The following is a 26,202-nucleotide window of genomic DNA, read 5'->3' as shown; positions in this document are numbered from 1 at the left end:
TGAAAACAGAAAGCAGAAGGAGTGAAAGCTCCGTTGCCATCCTCAGGAAATAAGCGGATCAGGAGAAGGTGGGAGAACACAATCACAGGGGATCAAAACGCAGAGGAGAAATCCCATGCAGCTGGTGTCTGGCAGGGACAACCTGGAATCACACCAGAGCATCAGGGAGTATAGAGGTGTCAACCCACCTCCAGCTCTGCCAGGCTACCAGGGACTGTTCCATTGGCTGCTGGTGACATTCTCCCACTGGAGGTGGGCTGTGCTTATAAGCTCAGCTGGCTTGGGTTGGGACTGAACGTTGCACCCCAACTCTGGAACCAACATAATGTTGATTGGAAGCTTAGCGGATTCCCAGGCTGATGTTTGCAACAGAATCCCTGAGCTTGGGATTTCAGTTTCAGCATTAAAGTAAGACCTACTTCTATATTTGGGTATATTTGAGGAGAATTTATATGAATTTCATTTTTAGTTTTGAAATCTTTTATTTTAATACCTGTTACCTGGAGTTAGCTGGTGCACTGTTGGATCTGGAGAGATGGAAATGTCCCCTCCCCAGCCCTCTGCACAACCCCTATCATCAGGAATGGCATACTTTTCCACTCTGAGCAAAAAGGAGTCGTGGTGTGGTGGGATTAGAATGGATCTGTGAGTGTGTTTGTGTATAGGTGTGTAATGACTTCAAATCAGAGGTAACCTTTGGAGGGAAAAGTTAATAAATTTTAAACTTAGAATTTTCCAAACACTCTTTGTTTTACTCCCTCCACCCACTCCCTGCCTCATTGTGGATATAACAGTGTATTAAACCTCACCTTGTTCAATTTGAATACTCTTTTGAAAATACATGTCAATGATAAAGCTTTTTAAAAACAAATTTTTCATGCAGGTGTATGCCCGTATGTCAGAAGTATTAGGAATAACAGATGACAACCATGTTCTAGAAACATTCATGACGAAAATGTGAGTTTCTGTTTTGGTTTTTAATTTTTCTTCTGTTGCTTTAAACCTCATAGATCCTCTTACTGTATTTCAGTCTCTTTACATATATTAATTTTTAGTAAAAATTTTAAATTTCGCTTTAATTCTTACAGTGTTAGCATTAAGTTCACATATTTAAACCTCGCAGTCCAGAAGACATGATCCTGTACAGCCGTAGTCGTAGCAGCAGCACCATGTGGTCTAAAAGGAGTTATAGGCACTGACTCTTGAGGGCAGCTTTTCATTCTTCTTCTTTTAATTAACATAAAAACACTGAATTTCAAACGCCAACTAGAGTTCTTTGCGAGTTGGGACATTGAGAGAGGTCCAGGTGTCTTAAGACAGGACATTCGTAGTTTCACACAAGAACCTGCGACACTCGGAGACCTGTTCACCAGAAGTCTCCTGAATTATTCTTAGTCCTAGCAGAATTAACTGCTTTCTAGTCATAGACATAACTTGGTATATTTAGCCTAAATTTGTTGTGTGTCTCCACTTGGAAACTTTTATCTGTTTTACTGATAGCACTGCTTTGCTTGCAGACAACGAAGCTAGATAAACAGTTGGGATCATGGGAAGTGAGTTTTAAAACCACAATCTTATGGCTCATTTTTTAGCAATAACCGTGAGCCTCTATCTGACTTCCTTTGTGATTCCTGCTTTCACTCCCTAGTTTTGGTTACACACTTAATATTTCTTCTGCGAAACACTTAAACAACTTTTTAATTTACAAAACTAGATTTATAGAGTCATATACTATTTGGAGAGCCAAGTTTATTGTGGATTGACTGTATAAAATTTCAAATGCTATAAAAAGTATAGAATAGAACATGTTCCATTGGAATTGGAACCTGCTTTTCATTTTGTCATTTAGATCATCTAACTTACATAAATATATGTTTTTATGTTCTCCCTGCTGAAGCAAGTATCTTACTTATAAGATAAAACTTTTCTTTCACATTTAGTGTTACAAACCTTAAATACTGGGGAAGATGTGAGCCTGTAATTTCAAGGACTCTCCAGTTCCTAAATGACCTTTCTGTTGGATATCCTTTTCATTGTACATCTGATATTACCTATTAATTATCTAAAAAGTGCTTTCTGTTGGCCGCGTGTTTTCCTTTTTTATAATTTTGCAAGGTTTTTAAAAATAAGAATTCTTTTCATTTAGCATTATCTATAAATGCATGTTTTTTAAAGATTTACAACAATTGCATACCATGAGGTTTTTATTCAGAGTCCTAGTTGAATGTGTATGGATATGTAGATTCCTAAGTGGTCATCTTTGTGTATAGTCACCAGGGTAATGAGAGGCTACATAGAGAGCGTGCATCCATGTATACTTGAGTCCATCTTTTTCATAATGGTCTAAAATACCATTTTCTAAAAGAAAGCACATAACTAATTTTAAGAAGATCAAAATGTTCTAAAAATATTACCTTATAATTACTGAGTATGTAAGAGTAAATATCTCTCTACTTTTCTCGGTTGAAAAGAACATGATTTTTGTTCATTGAGAAGCACAAAGGAGTAATAGGAAGAAATGATAGGCTTTTTAACTACTTTGATTATTGGCACACTGAATTAATCTCCTATCCTAAAGTCAATTTCCTGTACCACGTTAAATATTTAGATTGCTCTCTCTAGCACATTTGTTTTTATAAAACCTAAAACCAGAAATGATTTTTTTTATACTAGATCATAGTTGATATTGTGGTCATATCAGTGAGAATGAACCATGTAGATTGTCTGGTATATGTCTGTTGTCAAATATATAGGTGTTATGAAAAATAAATGCTGGTTCAGTTAACCACTAAAATTAGCTAATATTTTAATACGAGGACAAATTCTGAAAATGGGTAACTTTGGATGGAAACCTTTAATGTAGGTTCGTTCCAGGAACATGTTTGTATTAGTTAAGTTTAAAATTGTGTTCCTTGGTAAACCGTGAAAGATTTCCAAAGTATTAGACACCCACTTTTGTGCTGGAATTTAATATGCAACTTTTTATTGGAAAATAATCGTCCTTGTCTGGCAAAATCCACCATGCAATATTTCTGTTAGTAGGTATAATGCAATAAAGACAGGGAGGGCTATTTATCACTACAAATTTTGAGGATTTCAGGATTCTTTTTATTATTTTAATATATTTCTTTGATATTAAATCAGAAAAATGATAAATTACACCTGTCCAGGCTGTTTTTCCTTTTTACTGGAAAGTGATGTACAACCCAATTCCAGTGGTCATTTTGGCTTTTTAAGATATGTATTTTTTCTTATTAAAAAAAAACTCAACCTATATATTTTTTTCTAATAATAATGCTGAAATACTCTTTATTTCTAACATATGAAGTGGTTTATAAGTACTTCTAGTATTGCAAACTCCGGCCTTTTCACAATGAATTACTTGGAGAGCATATTATGTGGAAGGAAGCCTTGGTTATTTTATAGCACATAGCTATTGTTTAGATTTATCCCATTTTTTTAGGTTGAAATTGATATTTAATATAAAATTAATTTGATTTGTATTCTTTTTAGTATAATTTGCATAATGCCTAATTTATTTGTTTCTGCTGTTTAAGATTCTTTTTCTATCACATTATACCTATTATATATTCTTTAATCCAAATATTATAACCTTTTATTTTACAAGCTGTTTATTGCTTCTGAATACTTCTTGAAGTTAAAAAAAGATATTTTCAGAAAACTTACTAGATAAAAGTTTAAAAGCTATAACATTTTAAAGCAAGGGATACAAATGATCTCAACGTGGGTACATTGATTTATATTTTTTAACAATTATTTCAGGTTTGCATATTTAGAAATATATATTAGCCCAATTTGATTTCAGTGCTCAGTTATTTGAATTATAAATCATTATGTCCCTTCTAGCTGATCAGTCATGAAATATCTTTGAGTTCATTTACATAATGGAATATGTGAGTGGTGTATCTATTTCAGTGCAGTCACTGGTTACCTAATGTATGTTTTGTTGTTTCCAAATGATTTCTTCATTATAATTTAGCTTTTTATTTTGATTTTAAAGCAAGCGTCATTTCTGTGTTAAAATTAAGATAGCATTCTTCAGCAGTGGAAAGTCATGCAAAATAAAAATGATCACTTATTGGCCTCAATTAGTGGAAATGTTTACATATTAATATTGAAAATGTTTTTATTTAAAATATTGGTATTAGGTAAATGAAAAACATATTGTCTTCATAAGTTTTTAAATGTTCCTTATTGCTTTTTAGTACTTGTCTTCAGATACTTTGTTTTGGATTTGCTGTTTTTATCTGCTTTGGTGAACTGACCTTGGTGTTTATGGTGCCCAAAGCCAGTCCCTGAATTTTGTTGTTCTTTTATCTGATCACTTGTTTCAAAATTGAAATCGCCAAAGATCTTCAATTTTACAAATTGCTGAGAAGCCCTCAGTTGCCTTCAAGCAATGCCCTTGAACTTTAGTGAGCACTGGGATGTGAGTGCTCCTTAGGACAGATGTCAGGCCCCACCCTTCAGAGTTCCTTTCTCTGGAGGCCTTAGGCCCTGGCCTGAGAATTTGCATTTTAACAAGTGGCACGTGATATAGGCTCAGGAATTGATCATACTTTGAGAATTTCTGCCTCAAGGTAATTAGAAAATAGAGCTGAATTATATGTCCTAAGCATAAAGCCAGGCACTTTCCCACAGATGTTCGTTTCTTCTTAGGACTTTGTCCACACCAGTAATAGGCGGGCGTGACATTTTTTTGAGAGAATCCCCTAAACGGTAAGGTGCCTTTCCATGAACTCCCAGGCTGAAATGAAATAGCCTGTTGCCTTTTAACCCAAAGTTGCCATTTGCCAAATTTGAACTTTCTAAATTGCTAAGACTATTGTAATTTTAAAATCCATTTACCCTTTTTAAAGAAAACATATTTTTCTATCAGATTCATTGCAGGGTATATATAATACATTTAGCATTTTAACATACTCTTCAAACTTCCAAGATGAAATTTCAAGAATTCCTCATCGTGAGTAGCTCTTTCTGACATGTGCAGAGCTAGTGCAGCTCTGTCCTGGGCCAGCCCTCCGCAACACCGTTTCCTACATGGCGATTCTTCCCCTCTGAAACGTCTTCCTGTCTGAAGTTCTAATTTCTTTCTAAATGGGAAAGGGATGAGATTATTCAAGTGACTGGGATAGAGAGGCTTCAGGGGAAAGTGGAGAGAAAATAAGGATCGAACAAGAGTAATCAGATCACCAATTTTACATGCTGAGGAAAAGAAAATGTTGAATCTGATTCAAAATTGTTTGTTCATTAACTGTGATTTGAGGTTATTCTCAAATAATTGATCAATATTTCTATTGTTATTTGAATATGAAGCAATATGAAGTCTTACTTTGAGTTTCAAGTATCTGGTAACAAGGCGTCAGGCCACTATTGGCAGTTGTCCTTTACTACATAATCCTCAAAACTGAGAAAACCCAAAATAACAGGTCCCATAAAAAGGGTGCTATATCACTTCATGAATCTTACTTTATTAGTGCTGCTAGCCTCAGTAATTCTTATGTTACTGCAAAATTACCTAATAATTCAAGTCCTCTAAGTCTGAGTGGTAAACCAAGATCAGGCCTTCCTAGGCGCAGGGCCCTGTTCGAAGGTGCAACCCGCACCCTGGGGAGCTGGCCTGCCTGCCTGTGGTGGGAAGGAAGGACCCCTTCCACCTGGCTTCCATCTCACTCTAAGACTTTGGGACTCTCCCTCAGTGCCTTTACACTGGAATTTGGCGAAGTTTACTCCTTTCCACATGTATTATAAATCTGTCAGTTTATTTCAGTTGTTTTGGGTTTTGCAAGCCAGAGTCAGTTTCCTATCAAAGCAACTTATGTATTCATCATGATGATTTTATTTTTTTCCACCTCCCTATCTTTCCTGACTTCATTTGTCTTTGCTTTGCTTCTTCATTTACATGAAATAACCAGATATGCATACTTACTAGATTTAACAATGAATAAGAACAAAATGATGATTTTTAGATTAATTCCATACTCATGTTAATAATTGACTATCTTATTGGCCTCTTTCAGTTCAGCAAATATTAAGTGTTTGCTTACTAAGGACAGCACAAAAGAACAAATAGAACACAGACTCTCCCCTCACAGATTTTAAATTCTAGCCGACTTGACCCTGATTCCAGACTTCCTTTCCTAAGAGCCCAAAGTCAGTTGTTTTACTAAAATAGTTTTTTTATTTAACACAAATAAATTGTATATTTATTTTCTGAAATTCTACACATAAAAACAGTGTGGTTATTTAACATTATGATATGACTACTTAAAGGGAGCCCTTTTATTCAAGGTTATTTAGGTATGCCTGATGTACAAACCATCAAGTGTAACATTTTTTAAATTACCAAGTAACGTGCAAACCAGTCACCCAAGCGTGTCCTTGACCTTCCCACCGTTGAGGCTGGGGATCCTGAATGTGATGATGGCCAAGACAGAATAGACGATGAGAGCTGAAGCGAAGGTCCAGAATGAGATGACAGTGATAGGTGGCAGTAAAAGGGGGGTGACTGTCACAGGAAGATAGTAGTAAACACTAGTAATTCTGCTTTTGTGAAACGGTGTTAAAACGCACTGACTCATTCTGCTGAATATACCACCATCTCCAGATGGTTTGTGAGAATGTTAAATAAAACTAGTCTCAGCATACATCCCTCAGGCGTACTTCCATTAACATTTATCATCAAAAGAAATGTTGATTTGCTTTCTGTCAACCATGGAAACGTCGCCCCATAAGCTCTCTCCTCTGTTCACTTCTGTGGCAGGGTCAAGTGTGGGACTCCCCTCTACCTGTCTTCTGTAACCTTATTTAGGCCTTCTCCAAGTTCTTCAGATTCTTTGCTCCACACAATTACCTTCCTCAAGTATTTTTGATCTGATCATTTTGCTTCCCAAAAGTGCAGAATCACTTCCACTTGATTCTTGGGTCAAAGTAAAATCATTGATTTGAATTCAAGTCCTTTAATGGTACTTGACGTTGAGTTCCCATAACTGATTTCCTGATCTACCATTCACCCTCAATTTGTGCTCTGTACTTGGGCCAAGGACACTTATGTACCTTTCTTTTGATGCCCTTACCTCTCACTGAATCACACAGGGTACTGTGCTCCCTTCTTTGGCACATTGTAAACAACTAGGTCTCTTTCACAGTTTCAGTTCTTGCTAAAGATTTAGTAAACCCAAACTGAAATAGTTGTAATCCTTCTCCTGTTTAGTGCTTACTAAATATTTCTCTCATCAACTTTTATCCACCTCCTTACACTTAGTATCCTATTCCAGTTCTCAGACTTTTCACATTTTAACACTTTTGTAAATAGGATATGTCTTAGAGTTGATGGTATTTTAAATAACGTTTTTCTATTTTAATATACCTAAAACAATGATACTTGTACGTTGATGGCACTTTAGGCTTGGTGAAATGTGGTCGATGTCAGCGAAGGTTTCATATCATAAGTTGAGACTGTACTTTGTACTGCTGTGTAGATAGTAATGGCAGTGTGTGTAGTTCTTCTGTGTGCAAAGAAACCAGTGCATTCTCAACTAGTTATCCTCCTCTTCAAAGGATACACATTTTCCAAATTTTCAGCCTCTGTAAGATAAACCATTCTTTTGGCCTTTCTCCATTGGTCATGCTAACCTGAAGAAGACCACCTCCACCTTTCTCTGTTTTTATAACCACAGGGATAGAGGAAATTTCTGGAAATTTCGGTTAGTGGGTTAATATTAGCCAAACTGTGAGCTTTGCTCAGTTGAACGTGAGAGTGTCCCACTAACTAATTGGTTCCTCCTAAAAGAGATTTCCCTGACTCTTTTGGACCTAGTTCCAGTTTCAGTTGTATTTCAAGGAGCTAGTTAGATCTTTGAAGGAACGAACACTAGCCTCTCTAAAATCCTATGGAGGTGTTGGAACCTAGTGAAGAGAGTTTCTGCCTTAAGACAGACCTAGGTAGGAATCTTGGCTCTACCACTTAAAAGTTCCATGTGTGGCCTTTGCTGAATTCTCTGACTACTTAAGACTTCTGATACAACTGCCATTGCAGTTAGCACCTTTGCCATGGTTACTGCTCTGAGCTGCAGCCTCCGAAATCTAAACTGGTGCTGCCGGAGTCCAGCTAGTGCTCCCACCCTGTTAAAATGGCACAACTTACAAGAGCCCTAGTTCTTAGAGAAGAATGAGATGAAAGCATAAAGATCATGAAGGTGTGTCCGTTTGCCTTTTTTTTTTTTTTAAACATCACAAGTCCTTTTAAGACCATATCTAGCTTTAAGGAAATATAAATATTCAGATGAATTCTCATTTTTTTGTTCATTGAAAAAAGTAAAAATTCTTTATCTTTTTTTTTTTTTTAAGAGTTTAATTAAAAGGCAGTGAAGCTGGCCTTGGTACAAAGTGCACAGATGCAGTTCTGCAGAAAATGTGTCTTTGGCAGATGAGATTCTTCCTGTGAATGTTCTGTTTATTGCTTCCATAAATATTCTATTGTCAAAACATGACTTACTGTTTATTAACAGCACTGACAGGAAGATTCCTGTTAATGGCAGCATTTGTATTACCCATAGACCCTGTCACTTTTAACTTTGCAATTGTAAGAGATTTGTATTTGGTAATTACTTAAGATATTTCTAAGTTTATTGATCCCCACCCCTATTTAACTGAGTGAAGCTTGAGTGACAGTTCTATTCAGTGATTGATGATTTTGGAAAATCATCAAATCTGCATCTTTGAATGCAGAGGAAGACTTGCTCCCTGTCAGATCTGATCTTTTGCCCTTCAGCCTGCCAGGAAAACATGCATCAAGAATCCCACTGAGCAGTGCATGGATGCAGGCCCTGCCCTGAGGAGGTTGTCAGTCTAATATGAAGGTGAGCCACATAGACGTGCTTAATGTGCACCTGTAGCAGTCACCTTGGAGTCAGAGGGACTTGACTCTAAATCATGCCTACTGTTTTTGTTTTGGAATTTTTTTTTTTTTTTAGTTTGTCATCTGAAAAAAGAAGTGATACTACCTATCTCATGGGATTGTGAAAATTAGTCTTTCAAATAGTACCCATTCTGTAAAGTCTGTGAATCTTTATGTCTTCCCTAACATAGATGGCAAAGACATTTGCATCTTTTGATCCTGAAAACAATCCCATAGGTTCCGCTGGGGCAGGGGTTTCCTCCTTGTTTGTTGACGAGGGAATCTCAGGTTTGGGCTGAGTATACCACTCAAGGCTCATCCAGCTGATTGAATGGTATAGTGGGACCAAAGCCCAGGTTTTCTGACCCGCGTTCTCCCATGTTTCCTGTCCTCTTATAGCCACACCTCAGCTACTAAAATTTAGAATTACGCTTTTCAGTGCCACTGTACAGAGTTCTGTATTTGGAGATGATGTGAAGGAAAGGAGCCAGGGTTTTCACTGTGACATGAATGGAGCCAGCCTTCAAGAAAGACAAGAGCAGGAATGTAGAGAAGGGCCAGGATGCTCCAGCTGTGGTAGGAAACCAGTGACTACAGTCAAGTAAGAAAAGGGGCGTTTGCATATGGAGTAGATGTGCTTGGAACCCACATCTCAGTAGAAATTACTTAAGCCCTATGTTCATGTTTATGCTTTCTCAGGTTCTTATTCTGAGTTCAGCTGTACAGTGTAATACAGTGGATGGAGCATGGTCTTCCGAGCTCAGCCTCAGCTTAAATCTCAGCACTGCCAACCCACAACTGTGTAGTCTTGGGCAAGCAACTCAATTCTCTGAGCTTGTTTCCTTCTCTACATAATAGAAATAATAAATAATCTTTAACAGTATAATTGTGAAGATGAGGTGGAATAACAGGAAAAACGCCTTCCACTCCACTTGAGAACTGTTAGTTCTCCTTCTGCCATGTTCTCATCTTAGCCTTCTGCTAACTGAGTTCATTGTTTCTTAGAATTTAATAATTTTCTCTTCCTTGATAGCCTCTTGTGGGTATTTTATAATTATTTTATTATGAAATAACATTAAGTGAAAAGAAATTCTCAAGTTATACCTAAAATGTAAAAGGGTCAGTTTTAATTTTCCACTATCAAGACATTAACAGTAAAGTAGTTCTTGTCTTAATTATAAAATTCATTCTTCCTTTCCATAACTAGAATATGTATAAAATAGAAAAGTAATTGCACTGGTTAATAATGGATTATCATTCTTAACAGAATGAAAAATGTTTCTATGGGAATGCTCTTGAAATAATATTTATTCTTCATAAGTACAAATCGATGCCATTTTAGTATTATTTTGTAACTTATTACATACTGATAAGACAAATATATTTCCCTGGATTCCTTAACTTCTAATACCTATATCCTCTTAAAAAAACTTGTGAAAATAGATGCTGTGAAGTTCATGCTGAAAAACCACACGGTAAGTCTTAAGTCTTAATCAATGACTAGAATATTCTGGATAGTTTAGGTCAAGCATTGGTAACTTTGGATGCTTTTTGCTTTCATTAGAATGAACACTTCCCCTTTCTTGGCATCAGTGACAGTTACAGTCTCAGTGACTTCAGGTGCCGAACAACCTTCTACACAGCCCTCACTCGCCTTCTGATGGTAGATCTAGGTAAGGTTCAGTTTCAGCTCAGTCAACGAGAAGAGTGGGACGGCGTGGGTATAACCTTTAATTTGTTAGAATTCTCCATCTCTGACAGTTGTTTATGCCTTCCTAAGATTGGAGCGTTCACTGGTTAACATCACAGCCAAAAGACAAATCTTTGTACTTAGGTGGTATTTTTCACTTCACTTCTCTTGATTCTTTACCTCAAAATTTATTATCTGTGTATCCTTTGATCCATTCATTTTAAAATTACAGATCTAGGAATAATCTTAAATACAGAAAAGTTTTATGAATTTTTTTAGTGATATTTAAACTAGAGAAAAAATGAAAACAATGTTAATGTTCAACAATGGGGAATCATAAAATCATGGCACATCCACTTACTTAATGAAAAGGTCTGTAATCATTAAACATGATGATTTGAAGAAAATTCTATACATGAAATTTTGTGTTACAATATCAAGTAAAAGGCGCAGAGTATTAGACAATGAAAATGGTATGATCATTTACATTCTGGGGAGATGCAGCAAAAAAAGGCTTAAATGAAATTGTTCAAAAATGCTACATTTTATAATAAGCATTTTGGAAAACAGTATGGAAGTTCCTGAAAATTTTCAAAACACAACTACCTTCTGACCCAGCAGTCCCGCTGCAGGGTGTGCTTCCGAAGGAAGTGAAATGAGTATATAGGAGCAGCATCTGCATTCCCGCGCTCACTGCAGCTCCGTTCACAGTAGCCAAGGGATGGGAGTGACGTGAGCATCTGTCAGTGGAGGAGTGGGTCAAGAAAGCGAGGCGTGTGTACACAGTAGAGTGCCATTCAGCTGTAAAAGCAAAGGAACCTTGCCACTTGCAACAGTGTGAGTGAATCTGGAGGGCACTGTGTTAAGTACAATAAGCCAGGCACTACATGGTCTCACTCAAATAGGGAATCCAAAAGGACTGAGCTTATAGAATTGGAGAACAGAAGGGTAGCTACCAAGGGCTGGGGCAGATAGGGAGGCAGTGCAGGTGATGTTGGTCCATGTGTTGATGTAAAATTTTAGGTAGATAGGAATAAAGCTCAGATTTGTTTTACCACATAATGGCTATCGTCAGTGACAGTTTGTTCTTTTAAAATGATAAAGTGGGTAATAAGCGTATGCACTCTAAAAATGATAACTATAACTTAAAAATGCTAAATTTTGTCTTTGGGCGGTAGTGTATAGGTAATTTTCCCCCAGATATTGTTTGAAGTTTTCTTGAATGTTTTATTTTTATAATGGTAAAATTTTTAACATTTCTAATTTAAATTTTTTTAAATTTATTTTTAACTAATGTAGAGAAACAAAAATTATGTATGTTAATGGGATGCCACTTAATGTTTCAATACATGTATACATTGTGTAATGTGTAAGTCAGGTTAAACTCTTTTTTTCATTTTATTTACTTCGGGGTTTTTTGGTGAAAACTTTGAATATCCTTTCTTCCAGTTCTCTGAAGTGTCTACCGTGGCATCTGTAGTCACCATCCTGTGCAGTAGCCACTAGAATGTCTTTCTCTATCCACTGCTCACTGCCCAGCTCTCCCTGGTCTCTGGTAACCACCACTCTACACTCAAATTCTGTGACCTGTGAGTAAGATCACATGGTAGTAGTCTTCCTGTGACTGGCTTATTTCACTTAAAAAGATCTCCATTTCCATCCATGTTGTCTCAAATGCAGGATTTCCTTCTTTTTATGGCTGAATAGTGCTCCGTTGTGTACCAGTACGACATTTTCTTTATCCATTCCCTAGCTGATGGACACTTGGTTGTTTCCTTTTCCTGGCTTGAATTGAACTACATTGGGCATGGGAGTGCAGGTGTCTCTTCTACATAGAGATTTTGTTTCCTTGGATATATACCAAGGGTATATGTGGTAGTCGTATAGTAGTTCCATTTTTAAATATTTAAGGAATCCCCTATTGTTTTCCATGATGACTGTACTAGTTTACATTTCTACCTGCAATGTGAAAGGTTCCCTTTTCTCCACATTCTTACCAGCACTTGGTTTTTAAATTTTTTATAAGAGTCATCCTTAGTAGTGTGAGGTAGTATCTCATTGTGGTTTTGATATTCATTTTCCTGATGAATAGGATGTTGAGCATTTTTTCATGTCTGTTGTTCTGTGTGTCTTCTTTTGAGAAATGTCTATTTAGATCAATTGCACATTTTTAAATCAGGTTGTTTTTTGCTACTGAGTTTTTAGAGTTCCTTATATATTCTGGATATGAACTCAGATATATAGGTTGGTACCTATTTTCTGTAGATGGCTTCCTTTGTCGTGGAGAAGCCTTTTGGTGTGAGGTAATCCCGTTCATCTATTTTTGCTTTTGGGGTCTTGTCCAGAAAAAAGTCTTGCCTTTTTTATTTTTAAAATGAATTTAATGAGAAGCATACACAGGTAGACAGAACCTTAGGATGGGCACATGAGCCTCTCTGGGTGACCATGTGACTCTGGGTTCCCACTTCCCCCATATTTGGATACTTCGGGTTAGATCAATCAGTTATAGACACATGAGAAGGTTCAATCAATAGTAGTATCATCCTTAGAGTATATAACACTGACGATGTTTTTTCGTCCTTTCTCTTGCAATGTATTGATTGATCCGTCAACGTAAATACGAATGTTTTCAAATGTGATCATACAAAAGGAAAGAAGATAAATAATTTTATTTTGTACAAAAAAAGACATCGAACCTTGAAATGGAAGGGCGACTAAAACCCCTCCACGTTCTTCATCCTTATTATTTTCATGTATATCAGCAGAATAAATCACCAGAAAGACAAACAGCCAAAAGTTGAGAGAAATGCAACTGGAATGATTAAGGAGCTTAGTGGGATTGATTTCTAAGGAAAGATTAAAAGAACCATGTATGTATAACTTGGCTAAGTGACAACTAAGGCTGGAGGCAAAGAGAACTGTCTATAAATATTTGAAGAGTGTAAACCAGGCATGCAAAACCCAGTCATCTGCTACCGTAGGCAAGTGGGAGATCTAACTGAGTGACAGCTTTTCATCCTGCACACTGCCCTGTTTTACCTCTTGGCTGTTTCCTTGGAAAGAAGAGGAGCAGCCCAGACTCGGTCCTTGTGCTCCGCAGCCACTGAGCATTGCACACTGTGCTGCGCACTGGCGCAAGACCGAGGTGAATGGCGGCTGGGCCCTGGCCTCGAGGAGCTTGCCTTTCTTGTCTTCCTCTTTTTCCAGGCATTAAAGAAGATCATGACACCTTCTCTACAACTTAATCCGTTTCCCACCCCGAAAAATGCTATTGCAGTGTCTCACTCAGGAAAGAAAAGGAGCCACCAAAGTTAAAGAGAAAAGTCTGGAGCGGTTTCCTAGAAATAGGCCCATGTCTCTCATCTTGAGAACCTGGAAGTGGGGTGGGCCAAGATCTCCTTTGTCATATGTGGTTGTCACACACAAAGGAACCCCTTCTTCTCTAGTAGCTTAAACAAAGGGTCGCACCCACTGTGTGCAGGCTCCCTCCTCGCACTGCTGATTGATACTTATCTTGATGGGTTGCACTTTTTTGAAGGTATATTTGCTTTTATTTAATATTGCTTAAAGTAAATTGAGGTATGAGAAACTGAAGTAAGCACATTATTTGAATAACGAATAAGATCTTACTAAGTTTGCCAGGATTAGATTCCTTTGAAATATTTAAGCCAGAATAATGTGAAGTATAAATTGACATTTTTAGTTTAGTAATAAAAAGTCCTGTTGCAGTACTTTTTAGATATTCTGAGTGAGACAGACAGAGGCAGACTGCAGTGGGAGAGCCTGGTGCGCAGAGGTCTTGGGATAGGTCGGGGGTGTCTGACATACAGAGGACACCGGAGCAACTACCCCAGGAAACTTTCACACTGCTTGCAAAGAAGCTGCTTCCATGTTTATCAGTAGTTTTACCTTTTTAAGTAGTTAAATATGTATTGCAAGCATCCAGTGGTTTCTGGTATAAATTACTAGAGCCACTTTTCTCATGTCAAGAACCAGGGTTGCTTTTCTTCCCAAAATACATTGGGATCCTTCTGGGCATTGATCTTGTCTTTTTCCTGCTTTTCTAGCATCAGTGTCTCTCGGTTGTAGCTGTTCACTAAATGCTTGTTGAATGAAGGGCAGATATAAGTACACAGTAACAAAGATGCCATCACCCTCACGGCTGCATCAGCTGCCTGCAGGGTCTCTGGAGAATCTGGATCACTGGCCTCTCCTGGACAGAGCAAGAGCTGTACTTGGCCACTCCAGTGTCATCTGTTGCTCTCCAGCTTTTTCTTAGTATGCAGGTGATCATTTGCCTAGGACTGTTGAGTACAGTTTTTCTTTTGTTGTTTGAAGCCTTGTCTCACAAGCGAGGTTGACGGAACGTTGCTGTTAGAGTTTCTGTACCTATGGCTCAGGAGCTTTGTATCCTGTGTTCCGTCACAGAAGGAAGGAGCAAAAGATAGTGCTGTTGTCAAGAACAGTACCGATCCATGTGTTAACTGAAAGAAATCAAAATATAAGTAAAGAGAAAAAGAATCCTTCTCAAACCAAAAAATCTGAGGACGTACTTTTCTTTAAAAGGGATTAAAGCCAAGGCCTTGCCCATGCTAGGCAAGTAGGCAAGTCTCAAGCAGGAGCCACACCCCCTCAGCCTCAAGGCAAGCTTTTTACAATCCCTGATCTTGGGAATGCGTGGATGGGGATAAGAATCAAATAGAAAAAACACCTCACCAACCTGCTTACAGAAGCATTGGATATGGTTCTTGTGATTAAAATATAAAGCATATTCTAATTGAATCCTACAAAATAAATGGGATATGTTTGTATATAAGCCATGCACATTGGAGTGATTAGAAAAGGAGAAAGAAATTGGGTGTCATGTTAATTGGTATTTACTTTGAAATGCTTTTTGGTTTCTATTCAATAATTTGCACTTTGTATGAATTTAATTAGATGCTATGTGCCCCAGGTTGTATTTCAGATGAAAATGGGAGGTTTTTGGCAATCAACAGTTGTACAGTTTTATCAAATTGCTTTAACTAACATAGGCAAAATGTTCACTGGTATGAAGAACAGAATTGAAATCATTTCATCATTAGAATGATGAAGTTTCAAAACATGGAAGTTGTTGTCCATATCCTTTTTGTAGTCTAAGAAATTATTAAAATAAATGCTAGAAAGTCTTCTCCAAAAGTAGCACACATGCAGAAAGGAACAGGTAACCAACCATATGTGCACGCGTGTTCGCCCTTCCAAGAATCACTTAAAGCTCCCTGGGTTATTTTAAAATTAGCTTTGTCAATCTAATAAACGAAGGGAAAGCATATTACCCATGCCAGAAAATGGAGATCCTCCAGGGAGCTGTTCAGTATAAAATAGTTGAATAAATAAATACCTCCTATTTTGTTTAATTTGAATGGAGGTGAATTCAGTTGACAAATATCAAAGAGGGTAGATGTGGGGAAGCGGTAATGAAGCCATTCCTTTTTGTGGAGGACCAAATATTATTAGTTGCAAATTAAGTTTTTACCACTTACAAATTTGGAATTGCTCAGTGTCCCCAGTGGTTGTTTTCCTTGAATACTTCATAATTTCACCTTAAATTGAACTCCCTAGATGAGAAGCATGTGGATAGCATTTGAGTGAGCCTTGCATTCCTCAGGTATTTAAGAAGCAGTCTTTTTTTTTATGACAGGGGAGACTGATATTAAAATGGTGCTTATGGATGTTTAGAGATGATTCTACCTCAAGAAAGGAAGGGAGCATGCTCTTCACTCGCTTTTGTGACTTGTAACAGGTAATTGGTGCCTGAAGATACCGCTTGCTTAAATTTGAGAAATTATGGATAGCAAGTAAATGACTTGAATATGTATTCTAGAAATAGTAAATAAAGATTGGATTAAAAATACACAGAGGAAGGGAGCTTTTCCTTTTCTTTATTACTGATAGGTAACATTTGTTTACAAGACTGGTTTGTAAACACTTTAATGTCCCTTATCCTATTTAATTCTCATTATAGGCTATATTAAATAGGTCTTATTCTGCTCTCTCTCCATTGGAAATCTGAGTCTCAGAGAGATGAAATGACTTGCCCAAGGTCTGTCATGTAACTGGTAGCTAGCTGGCCACATGTCTATACCCACTTTTGATGAATTTTTCCTTCAACTTTTACCCTCTCAATCAGTTAAGATATGTAACTTTTTCTGCTTTATTTTCATTTTAACCATTTAGACCAAATGATTGGTTTAGGGCTTGGGGGTAGCAAGAGGAAAAGAGAAAGGATTATTTTCTGAACTTTCCTGCAATAAGCAGATTCATGTTTATTATTTGCCCTGTAGGTATGTTACAGTTTGAGGATTAGTGAAAGTCAGATGTAATTTTAAAACTTTGTTCTTATGTCTAATAATTGGGCAAAGCCTGTTCTCATGGATTAAGGAACATAGATCCCAGGAAGATTTAGCAAGTGAGGGGCTTGATCAGAAATAACGAATGCTCTGATAGATAGAATACATCATTTTATCACCTGTGTCCGTGACTTGGCAGAGACTCTCTGGAAAATAGACATGGGGGATGGGGAGGAAGTGGGCAGTAGGGGTAAAGAAGCAGCTGGAAATACTTAGAATCCATAATGAGATAATTAAGACTAATTAGATGGCCCTGTAGGCAGAAAGCAGCCCATTAAGTCCAGATCCAGTTTTAATAACTTACCTGGATTTGAGGGTAGAGAGTCCAGAGCACCCCAGGGAATGAGATGCTCCAGGGGTGAAACTTGCAGGGTAGGCTTGTTAGAAAAGGAGTAGCAATCCTCTGCACTGGGCAGTGTGTTTTTCCTCTAGGAACTTAAGTAAACATCCTGGTTCCCTAGGGAGCAGAATTTCAGGAAGCCTCACTTTTCTCATCTATTAAATGGAAATATCTGTCTTGAAGAGTTGTTATCTTGTTATTTAAATAAGATAAAGAAATATGAAAGAACCTAGAGCAACGCCTGGCACAGAGTAAGCACTTTTAGTAAATGCCAACCAAGCAACACCTGGACTCAGGGTGTGGCAGCTTCGCTGCTTAATGAGTCTGCTCTGCCCTCTGCATTAGGGGCTGTTTCCAACAGAGGCAGAGAACTGAGGGCACTTCCTGATGGACACTAAATGTCCAGTCCTGTCTGAAGCCACCAGTCATTTCAGAGGTGACTCAAACTCTAGTCACTTGAGAGGGAAACTGGAATGAAGCCCCAACCTGGACTACCTTCAACGACAAGCTAAGCACATGTCTCCACAACCTTATGCTACTAGACTTCGGAATTTAGGAGTGGGGCCTTATGAAGCAGTGGGAAGCCGGTATGAGCCCAGACCTGCAAAAGCCACTGACTCCTCCAGATCACCCATGTTGCTTAGTTTTGAGTGGATTGGCTTCACCACTGCCTCTCTGTCTCCTTGTTTGCCCCTTTTCATTTTTTTTAGTTTGGACCAGATCTTCATCTACCAGTTTCCTAATACTGCTATAACAAACTACTGCAATTTAGTGACTTAAACAATACCACAGTACTGTTTTACAGTTTTTGAGGTTAGATGTCCAAGTGGGACTCGGTGAACTAAAACCAAGGTATTGGCCAAAGAATTGTTCCTTCCTGAAGACTCTAGGGAAGAGCCTTTTATAGCTTCTAGAGGGCACCTGCCTTCCTTGGCTCAGGGTCCAGCTACCTCCGCTTGTCTTCCTCAGGCTGCCATCTTTGTGGTTCTCCCACTTCAAAACTTCTCTCCCACTTTTAAGGACCTTTATGACTTTGCACTCCAACCTGGATACCCCAAGTAATTTTCTAATTTAAAATCAGTTGGTTAGCAAACTATACCTCAGTTTGCCTTTATAGCATTAAACTCCCAGGTCTGGATGATGAGAGTGTGGACATATTTGAGGGATTATTCTGCCTACCAAACTAATATATCAGTAATGCTAAAGTATTTCACACATATTTTACCATATAGAAAATCCTAGGGAACCGTTGGCTACTGCTATGTATGATTACCATAATTATTTCCATAACTTGCTTCTCCTTGCCAGATTCCCCAGATCCCTGTAATCTAGCTGCCATTTACACTCATGTTTGAGGAAATGAGAAGTTTCAATGTTCTGTACACATTTAAAATGGGAAGGGAGAGCAAACCCAGACTGTTGTTGTGGGGTTTATTGTTGTTGTTTTAGATTCTGTTGCCAAAATCCACCCTTTTAAATGTATACTGCAGTGGTATTGTGTCTAGAATATTCACAAAGTTGTGGAGCCATGACCTCATGCAATTACAGAACATTTTCATCTCCCCAGAAAGAAAGCTTGTGCCTTTACAGTCACTCCTGTTTCTCTGTCCCCATCCCCTGCCTGCCACTAATGGCTTTCTGTCTCTATGGATCTGCCCTGTACTGGATATTTATTGTTAATGACATCATACAGTATGCGGCCTTAGTGTCTGTCTGATTTCACTAGCATGTTTTCTAGGTTCATCCATGCTTTAGCACACATTGGCAGTTTGTCCCTTTATGTGACTGAATAATAGTCCCTTGTATGGCTATACCACATTTTGCTTTTCCATTCATCAGTTTGGATAAACAGTTTAGACTTTTATTTGTTTCCACTTTGGGGTATTATGAAATAATGCTACTATGAGCATTTGTGTAAATGTTTGTGTGAATATATGCTTTCGGTTCTTTTGGAGTGGAGTTGCTGAGACAAATGGCAATTCCAATGATTTGATAAATGCCAGACTTGTCCACAGTAGCTGCACCATTGTACGTGGCTGTACCAGTCTGTGGTTCTACCACTTGAGGTTTTCACTGTGCAAAATAGTGAATGATATGTCCTACGAATAAAATATGATAGCCAACATACTAAAAGGTTTACTGTTCTGTTTTAATGTAATATCTGAAGGAAAAAAATGTTTGGAACTTATAAAAATAGTAACTTCCTATTGAATCATATCCCCAGAAAAGCCAGTAGAGATGATTAGCTTTGGTTTTACCTGAAAGCCAATGAATTCATTGTTTCTTTTTATAGATTACTGAGAACTTACAATGTTATGTTAGTATTTACTTTCCAATGAAAATAAATACTGTAAATTAACACTATACCTTCAAATCATGTTGGGTTTTGAGCCCTTGTTTCATTAGAAAAAAAATTAGCAGCTTCAATTATGATTCATGAGTTATACATTTGGCATACTAAATATATGACTATATACTTGAATGTGAAGTCATAAGATAGCTCATGTTTTCTCCTTTTGCATCAGAAACAATAAGTGGGTAATACAAATGAGGAAAAAATCTTTAATAGAGTTTGTATAAAGTTGTTTGTGTGATATAAGCAAAAATGGCCAGTTTTCCAACTTAGATGATAAATATATCAAGTCCCAGTAACAGAAGTACAATGATAACTGAATTGTGGACTTTGCAGCAGTGAGGCACAGTTTCTGGTGCTTGCCTACCTCAAACTCCTGTAGTTGCCGAGGCGACAGGAAGCAGGGTCCATGTGCCTCACCAGAACCAAGCTGACTGTTCCTGGCCCTGTTCTGACTTGACACAGATCAGAACTCAAGATTGTGTGGCGCTGAGTTCAGTCCACACCTCTGGCACCTTCTGCCCCAGCAGAGATTCAGGGGAAGAGCATGTGCCTGCAATGAAGCAGCCCTGCCTGGGGACCCCAGCTCACGGACGTGTGTCAGCTGGCAGATGTTGGGCAAGCTATTGAAGCCTCTCTGTTCACTCGCTAATGAAGGAAATCATGCAACTTCATGGGATTGTTTGTGACTATTCATTACTTGCACCAGTGCAATAGAGTAGCGTATGAGCCACATAGATGTTTTTCAAGAAATTCAGTACCAAATCCATTGCATGCACATAATAGGCACTCAGGAATTAACTCCTGTTATTCAGTCACACCAAAAGTATTTCTTGAGCGCCAAGTACTTTTCTAGGCACGAGGAATACAACCATGATCAAAATAGATTTGAGTTCCTTCCACAAAGCTTATATTCTAATAGAGAAGACAAACAAGAAATGCCTAAATGTGTAGATTTGCAGGCAAGTCCCATAAGAAAAGTAAGGTCATTTATGGGATTAAAGTATCGTGGGGGAAAGGATACTGTGGGTACTACTCTAGATTGAGTGGTCAGGAAAGGTCTTTCTGAGGAAGTGATATTCAGCAGGACTTGCTGCTCACACTGCTGTCTTTCATAGTGTCCAATCTCTTGTGTTCCTTATATCCATTTGCCTCAAAATCTGGCTGGAGAAAGTGGTGGAGCCAGGAAGTCTTTTGATCTGTAGCTCAGAATATTAAGTGAGGGGTTAAGATGTTAAAGCTCTGAATCTGTCTTGTGAGTAAACATCTTACCCTTGGAAAAATAAAAGCTTTGTTGGAGAAGCTTCCTGGAGAAAGGATTCTGAGCTCACATTCTCAGCTTGCTTCTTTCGATTACCAGTCACTAAGTACGGTTAAACTTAAGGCAACAAAAAATGCTGATAACTATCATTTATGAAGTGCCAGCAAAGAAGAGTGCCACATGTGTTGTCATTGAGTCCTCACTGCTGACTTTATGAACTAAATATCTTGTCTCTTCATCACAAATGAGGACACAAAGGCCCAGACAGTTAATGGAGGCAGAGCCAGGATTCAAGCTTAGATAGACCTCCCCATTTCCAGCAGCCTTATCTGCTTACAATGATAATTATGACTGTTCTCATTAAGAACTCCACGTTTAGAAAGCACTTTATCTTATTAGAGTAGGATTGTGTGGGTTAAATATAATGTACGTGTGTTACACAGGACTCCATCATGTCTTCTTCAGCTCTTTGCCTGCTAGTCTATATCAGGTATGAAGAAAATAAAGACTTAATACCAGTACCATCCCTACTATTAATTGAACATCTTCTCTTTTGCATATTTTATAGCAATTAATTTTTACCACAACCTCAAAGATAGGTATTTTTATCCATATTTGATAGATGAGGAAACTACGGATGAATCATCAATGAAATATCCAAAGTTAAACAGTCTATCGAGGAATCACACATCTGGGTCTGTTGACTGCAAAAGCCTGTATCATTCTCTTTCACAGAGAAACACAAAGAGGTAGAGTCTCACCTCTCCCAAAGCTAAGCCCTAGATCCTGGTAGGCTGGTAATTGACAATCTACATATGTGTGTACGAATTTTATCTTTGTATGCGTGTGGTGGTGGAGATCAAACTGAGGTCTTGTGCATCTCGGCTAGCCTCTGCCACTAAGCCGCACCCCCTGCACATGAACTTTAACTCATTCGGTCCCTTCAGGATCCCTGATCAAACGGGGATCGTATGATGGAGGTGGCATCACAGTGTGCTAATACTAGATACACCCTTAGGGACCTGGAACTCTAGGAATTCTGTGCTCTAATAAAAAGTCAGACAAGGCTGGAAGTAGAGCGTGTGCTCAGTGTGCCCAAGGCCCTGAAAATTTATAAAATGAAGTCAGGCAAAAACTATGGAACCAGTCTAGGCGTCCATCTTCAGATGAATGGATAAAGAAAATGTGGTGTGTATACACAAAATGGAATTTTATTTAGTCACAAAGAAAATTGAAATTAAGGCATTCGCAGGGAAATGGGTAGAACTAGAAATCATGTTAAGCAAAGTAAGTCATACTCAGAAGGTGAAGGGTCATATGTTTTCTCTCATGCAAAAGCTAGAGAGGGAAAAAGAAAAGAAAGGTGGGTGTGGGTCTCCTAAAAATCAAAGAGAGAGGAGTAGAGGAAAGGGCCCAAGGGGTTTGGAGACAATGAGGGAAGGGGAAGCACTAGGAAGGGATATTGGCCAAATTATGTCATTAGATTGTGTGCACGTATAAATTCGTAACAACAAATTCCATCATTATTACAACTCAAATGCACCAGACAAAAATGTGGTGTGGAAAGAGGCCAAAGGCCCTGGAAATCCAAAGGGAGAAGGGAATCTTGCAGAGGGACTGGGGACATCTTAACTCAGACATTGAGAAGCTGTTCCTTGATGCAGGCCTTGAAAAATGAGAACAACTTCCATATAGGTCTAATGTCATCACCAGTGGACAGAAGAGGGCTCATCTAAGCAGTCTCACCTGGTCACAGAGCCAGCTGACAGCAGGGATTGTAATTTGGTCTGCCTTGTGTGGTCAGAACAACACACTAGAAAAGACTCATTGGCCTGTCGGCATCTCTGTGAGCAAGCTAAGTCCCTGGTTCTGTTGGACTCATGAAACAAAGTATGTGAAATTGAAGGGCAGAGAGAAATCCTGGAATATTGGAGTCAGTTAGATCAGCCATTTCTCAAGAGTCAAAGAATCCTGGCATGGATCACTTGCATTTGTGGCCTTGACCCTCAGTTTCCTTACCTGTAAAATAATGTAGACAGTAGTGTTCCTCAAATGTTATAGGCATCTGAATCACCTGGAGAGCTTGTTAGAATAGAACTGCTGATCTGGGATGGAATCTGGAAATTTACTTCTAACTTGTCCCCAGCTGGTGTTCATGCTGCTTGGTCAAGCAGCAACTGAGGACCACTGGTCTCTTCTCTGAGACCTTGGATCCTCACTCATGCTCTGAGTCAAGCCTCTCCTAATACTGTAGACTTTGGGAGGTCTGGGCCACCTTCAGCTACATCGCCTCTCTAGCAAGACACTTACCTTGCTGTTTCTTTATCAGTAAAGTGGTTCCCTGTGGCCTGGGACAAATGAGGGAATCCAGTCTCATTTAGAAGAAATTGCTTTTGAAAAAAAAAAAAAACTATATAAATTATCAGTTGTACATATCTATATCTACGTGCGAAGGTTCTGTTTGGGCAGAATCCTTGAGAAAAGTACAGTCTACCTTCAAAGTGAAAAATTAATAGGAACTCTCTTTTTCCTCTTGTCCATTTGTAGAGGAAGCTTGGTGTAGGAAGATGTGTGCCCCTGAAGCATGTAGTTAAAATCCAAAATGACCCTTAAGGGACCCTATCCTTTCTGTCAGATTAAAATTTTCCCTGCCATCTATTTAATAAATTAAATTTTTAAAATAACATAAATAAAAAAGAATAATAACTTAGAGCTATCAGGGCACCTGAGTCTGTGAGCCCCGTAGGGCCTTGGCACCTAAAAAGAAGGGGGGGACCCTTGTCTCTGAGGCTTTGAAAGTGGCCTTCCTTGAAGCATCAGGGAAGCTCTGGGGGCCCCAGAAGCTAACGAGCTGAAATGCCTGGGGCATGAGTCTGTTAGATCCAATAAAGAGCCAGAAAAAAAAATGGATGGTAAGTAATGTTGCTATTTCATTTGGTGCAAAAGAGAAGGCAAAGTACCAGAATATTCAATGAGCTAGAGCACAAGGTGTGGCATGGAGGTGGATGCAGGCTGACCTCCTCTGGAACATCTCAGCCTGCGTGGAGCTCAGTGTGAGGCTAGTGTACCATGCCTGCATGTTAAACCATGGTGACCCTTTTGTTTCTTTAATAGGCGAAGATGAGGACGAATTTGAGAATTTCATGCTGCCTCTTACAGTCTCTTTTGAAACAGTATTACAAATATTCAACAACAACTTTAAGCAAGAAGATGTAAAGGTGGGTTTGTTTCCACACATGCATGAAGAAAGACAATTTTGACCCCTCTAGAATATCCGGATCCAGGTATTTGGATCTGTGTGTGCTCTGTGCTCCTCAGACCTGCATCTGTATGCATAGGCCAGTGTTCCCAAACACATGTGTCTTCACATTTTACTTGTCATATAAGCCCTTTTCTAGTTTTTTATACAAATGGACTCCGAGGTCAGTGAATGGTTTTAGACAGTCTGTTCAGGATTAGATGGTACAGATTTGTCTCTTGTGGCAGTTACTCTCTTTAATAGGACATTTCTCCTGGGCACACCACTTTAAACGTCTCGATTCCCTCATCTACTCTGCATTGTATGTTTCAACTTACCCATATGCAGAAACGCACAAATATACACATGCTAAAACCTTTCATCTCTAAATATTTTTTAAACAAGAATTTATATAAATCAAGACTTTATTAAATGGCTAGGCATATATGTATAAATAGGAGCTGGTCTTGAAGTATTGCATTCTTAAACTGAACAAAGTGATTAGGATAACTGATAGCTAAATAAGGTTTTTATGTGCCTGTGGGAGCCATATTAGGATTGATTTGACAAGTCAGTTCAGCTGTGGCAACAGTCATAATATCTAAGACAACATTATGTTTTATTAGTAAAATCCTTAAGTGTAGCAAGCTGTTTGTGACAAAACAGCCCCATATTTTACATGGGGGATGGGAAGCGTAGCTCTGTAAATAGCAATAGTATCTCCTGAAATTATAATGTAGCAGAGCTATATTAAATAGATTGACACTGATTATTATTTTTAAAAGACTAATAAGTGCACTCTGGAGAATATAGGCACCTTCGTTGGTGAGGCTGAGTCATATTTTATTATTTGAAATATGTTGGAATATTTACCACCTTTTGCATGATGGCTCCTCTCCACATGCACACACAAAAAAATTAACCGAGGTCAAATAGAAAAATGATGGCCTTTGATGCTATATGTGTAATTCTGCCAAAAAGCAACTAGCCAAATGCTGTACCTTTTAATTTAAAATGGGGTTTTTGAAATAAATGCTTATCGGGATGCTTTTTTAAAATTTTTTTGAACCAAAAAAGATCTTACAGATTTTCTTTGTTTATAGTCTTGCCGAATTTGTCAGTTTCCACTGTATTTAACTGTATGTTTTAGATGTCTTCCAAATATTTTTACTGACCAAATAAGTCTTTTTGCTTTAAGATGGTTGTTGCTGCCCTTTATCAAAAAGAAGCAATGCGGTTCAAAAACACCATCTTTATAAAAATTACATTTGTCTCATTTGAAGATTTCATTATGTTCAAAGCCTGGTTTGATGTAATCCCATCTAGTTTGATAGAAACCATCTTCCTAGAGTCATTTTTAATGGAGTTCCAGTGATATATCCCTAAACCAGCAAGTTCTTAACGACCCTGGAAAGTGACTGCTTGATTACACTTTAACGGTATTTGCAAATAAAATCACAAGTAATTAAGGGGAAATCTCCAGGCTTTTGAGCAAGTTTGATGCATGATAACTGCCTGATTCAGCTTCATCTAGAGTAATGCTGTGTAGGCAACAGCTACTGAGATCAATAGCAACGTAATGATAGTGGCAGAATTAAGTGAGTAACCTGAGAACTGTGCCTCAGAATGCATGCAGCTGCCACGAACCAAGGCCACACAGTGCACTCCGTGCTTCCGTCCTAAATGTTCATCAAAAGACGCCCTGCAGGAAAATGGAGTTAGATGCTCTTTATTGCTGATCGTGTCTCTTGCCACATTTATCAGGGAAATTGGATTAGCAGTTGGCAGCTGCAGGTAGACAAGATTCTGCAGTGATTAAATATGCAGCTTGGCTGCATTTGTTGTGACAGACCTTTAGTAAATTCTACTGTAAGCACCATCTGTCTAATTTGTATAAAGAAAACTTGGTGCTTTAAGCCACCAATAAAGAACTAAATCTGTTGCTTTATCATAAACAAAACTTTTGCACTAAATGCTTTTAAATGTAATTTATTAGGTTAAGGCTATTTTT

At 38.2% G+C, this 26,202-nt stretch overlaps 1 protein-coding gene across 5 annotated transcripts in view; it reads left to right on the top strand.

Moving 5' to 3' along the window:
• RANBP17 (RAN binding protein 17) overlaps positions 1-26,202 on the top strand; it is a 284,952-nt gene that overhangs the window by 185,724 nt on the left and 73,026 nt on the right. For 4 of the 5 annotated variants that reach the window (XM_079145395.1, XM_079145396.1, XM_079145394.1 and 1 more), the window contains 5 exons: positions 884-957; positions 1,941-2,021; positions 10,332-10,395; positions 10,485-10,593; positions 24,068-24,171. In XM_079145395.1, coding sequence (XP_079001521.1) covers positions 884-957; positions 1,941-2,021; positions 10,332-10,395; positions 10,485-10,593; positions 24,068-24,171 — 432 coding nt within the window. The remainder of the gene's footprint in view (positions 1-883; positions 958-1,940; positions 2,022-10,331; positions 10,396-10,484; positions 10,594-24,067; positions 24,172-26,202) is intronic. The other variant, XM_079145397.1, reaches the window with a different exon arrangement.

The sequence above is a fragment of the Sciurus vulgaris genome (assembly GCF_902686455.1).
Source record: "Sciurus vulgaris genome assembly, chromosome: 6".
Lineage (NCBI taxonomy): Eukaryota > Metazoa > Chordata > Mammalia > Rodentia > Sciuridae > Sciurus > Sciurus vulgaris.
This window is presented reverse-complemented; position numbering and strand designations above follow the sequence as displayed.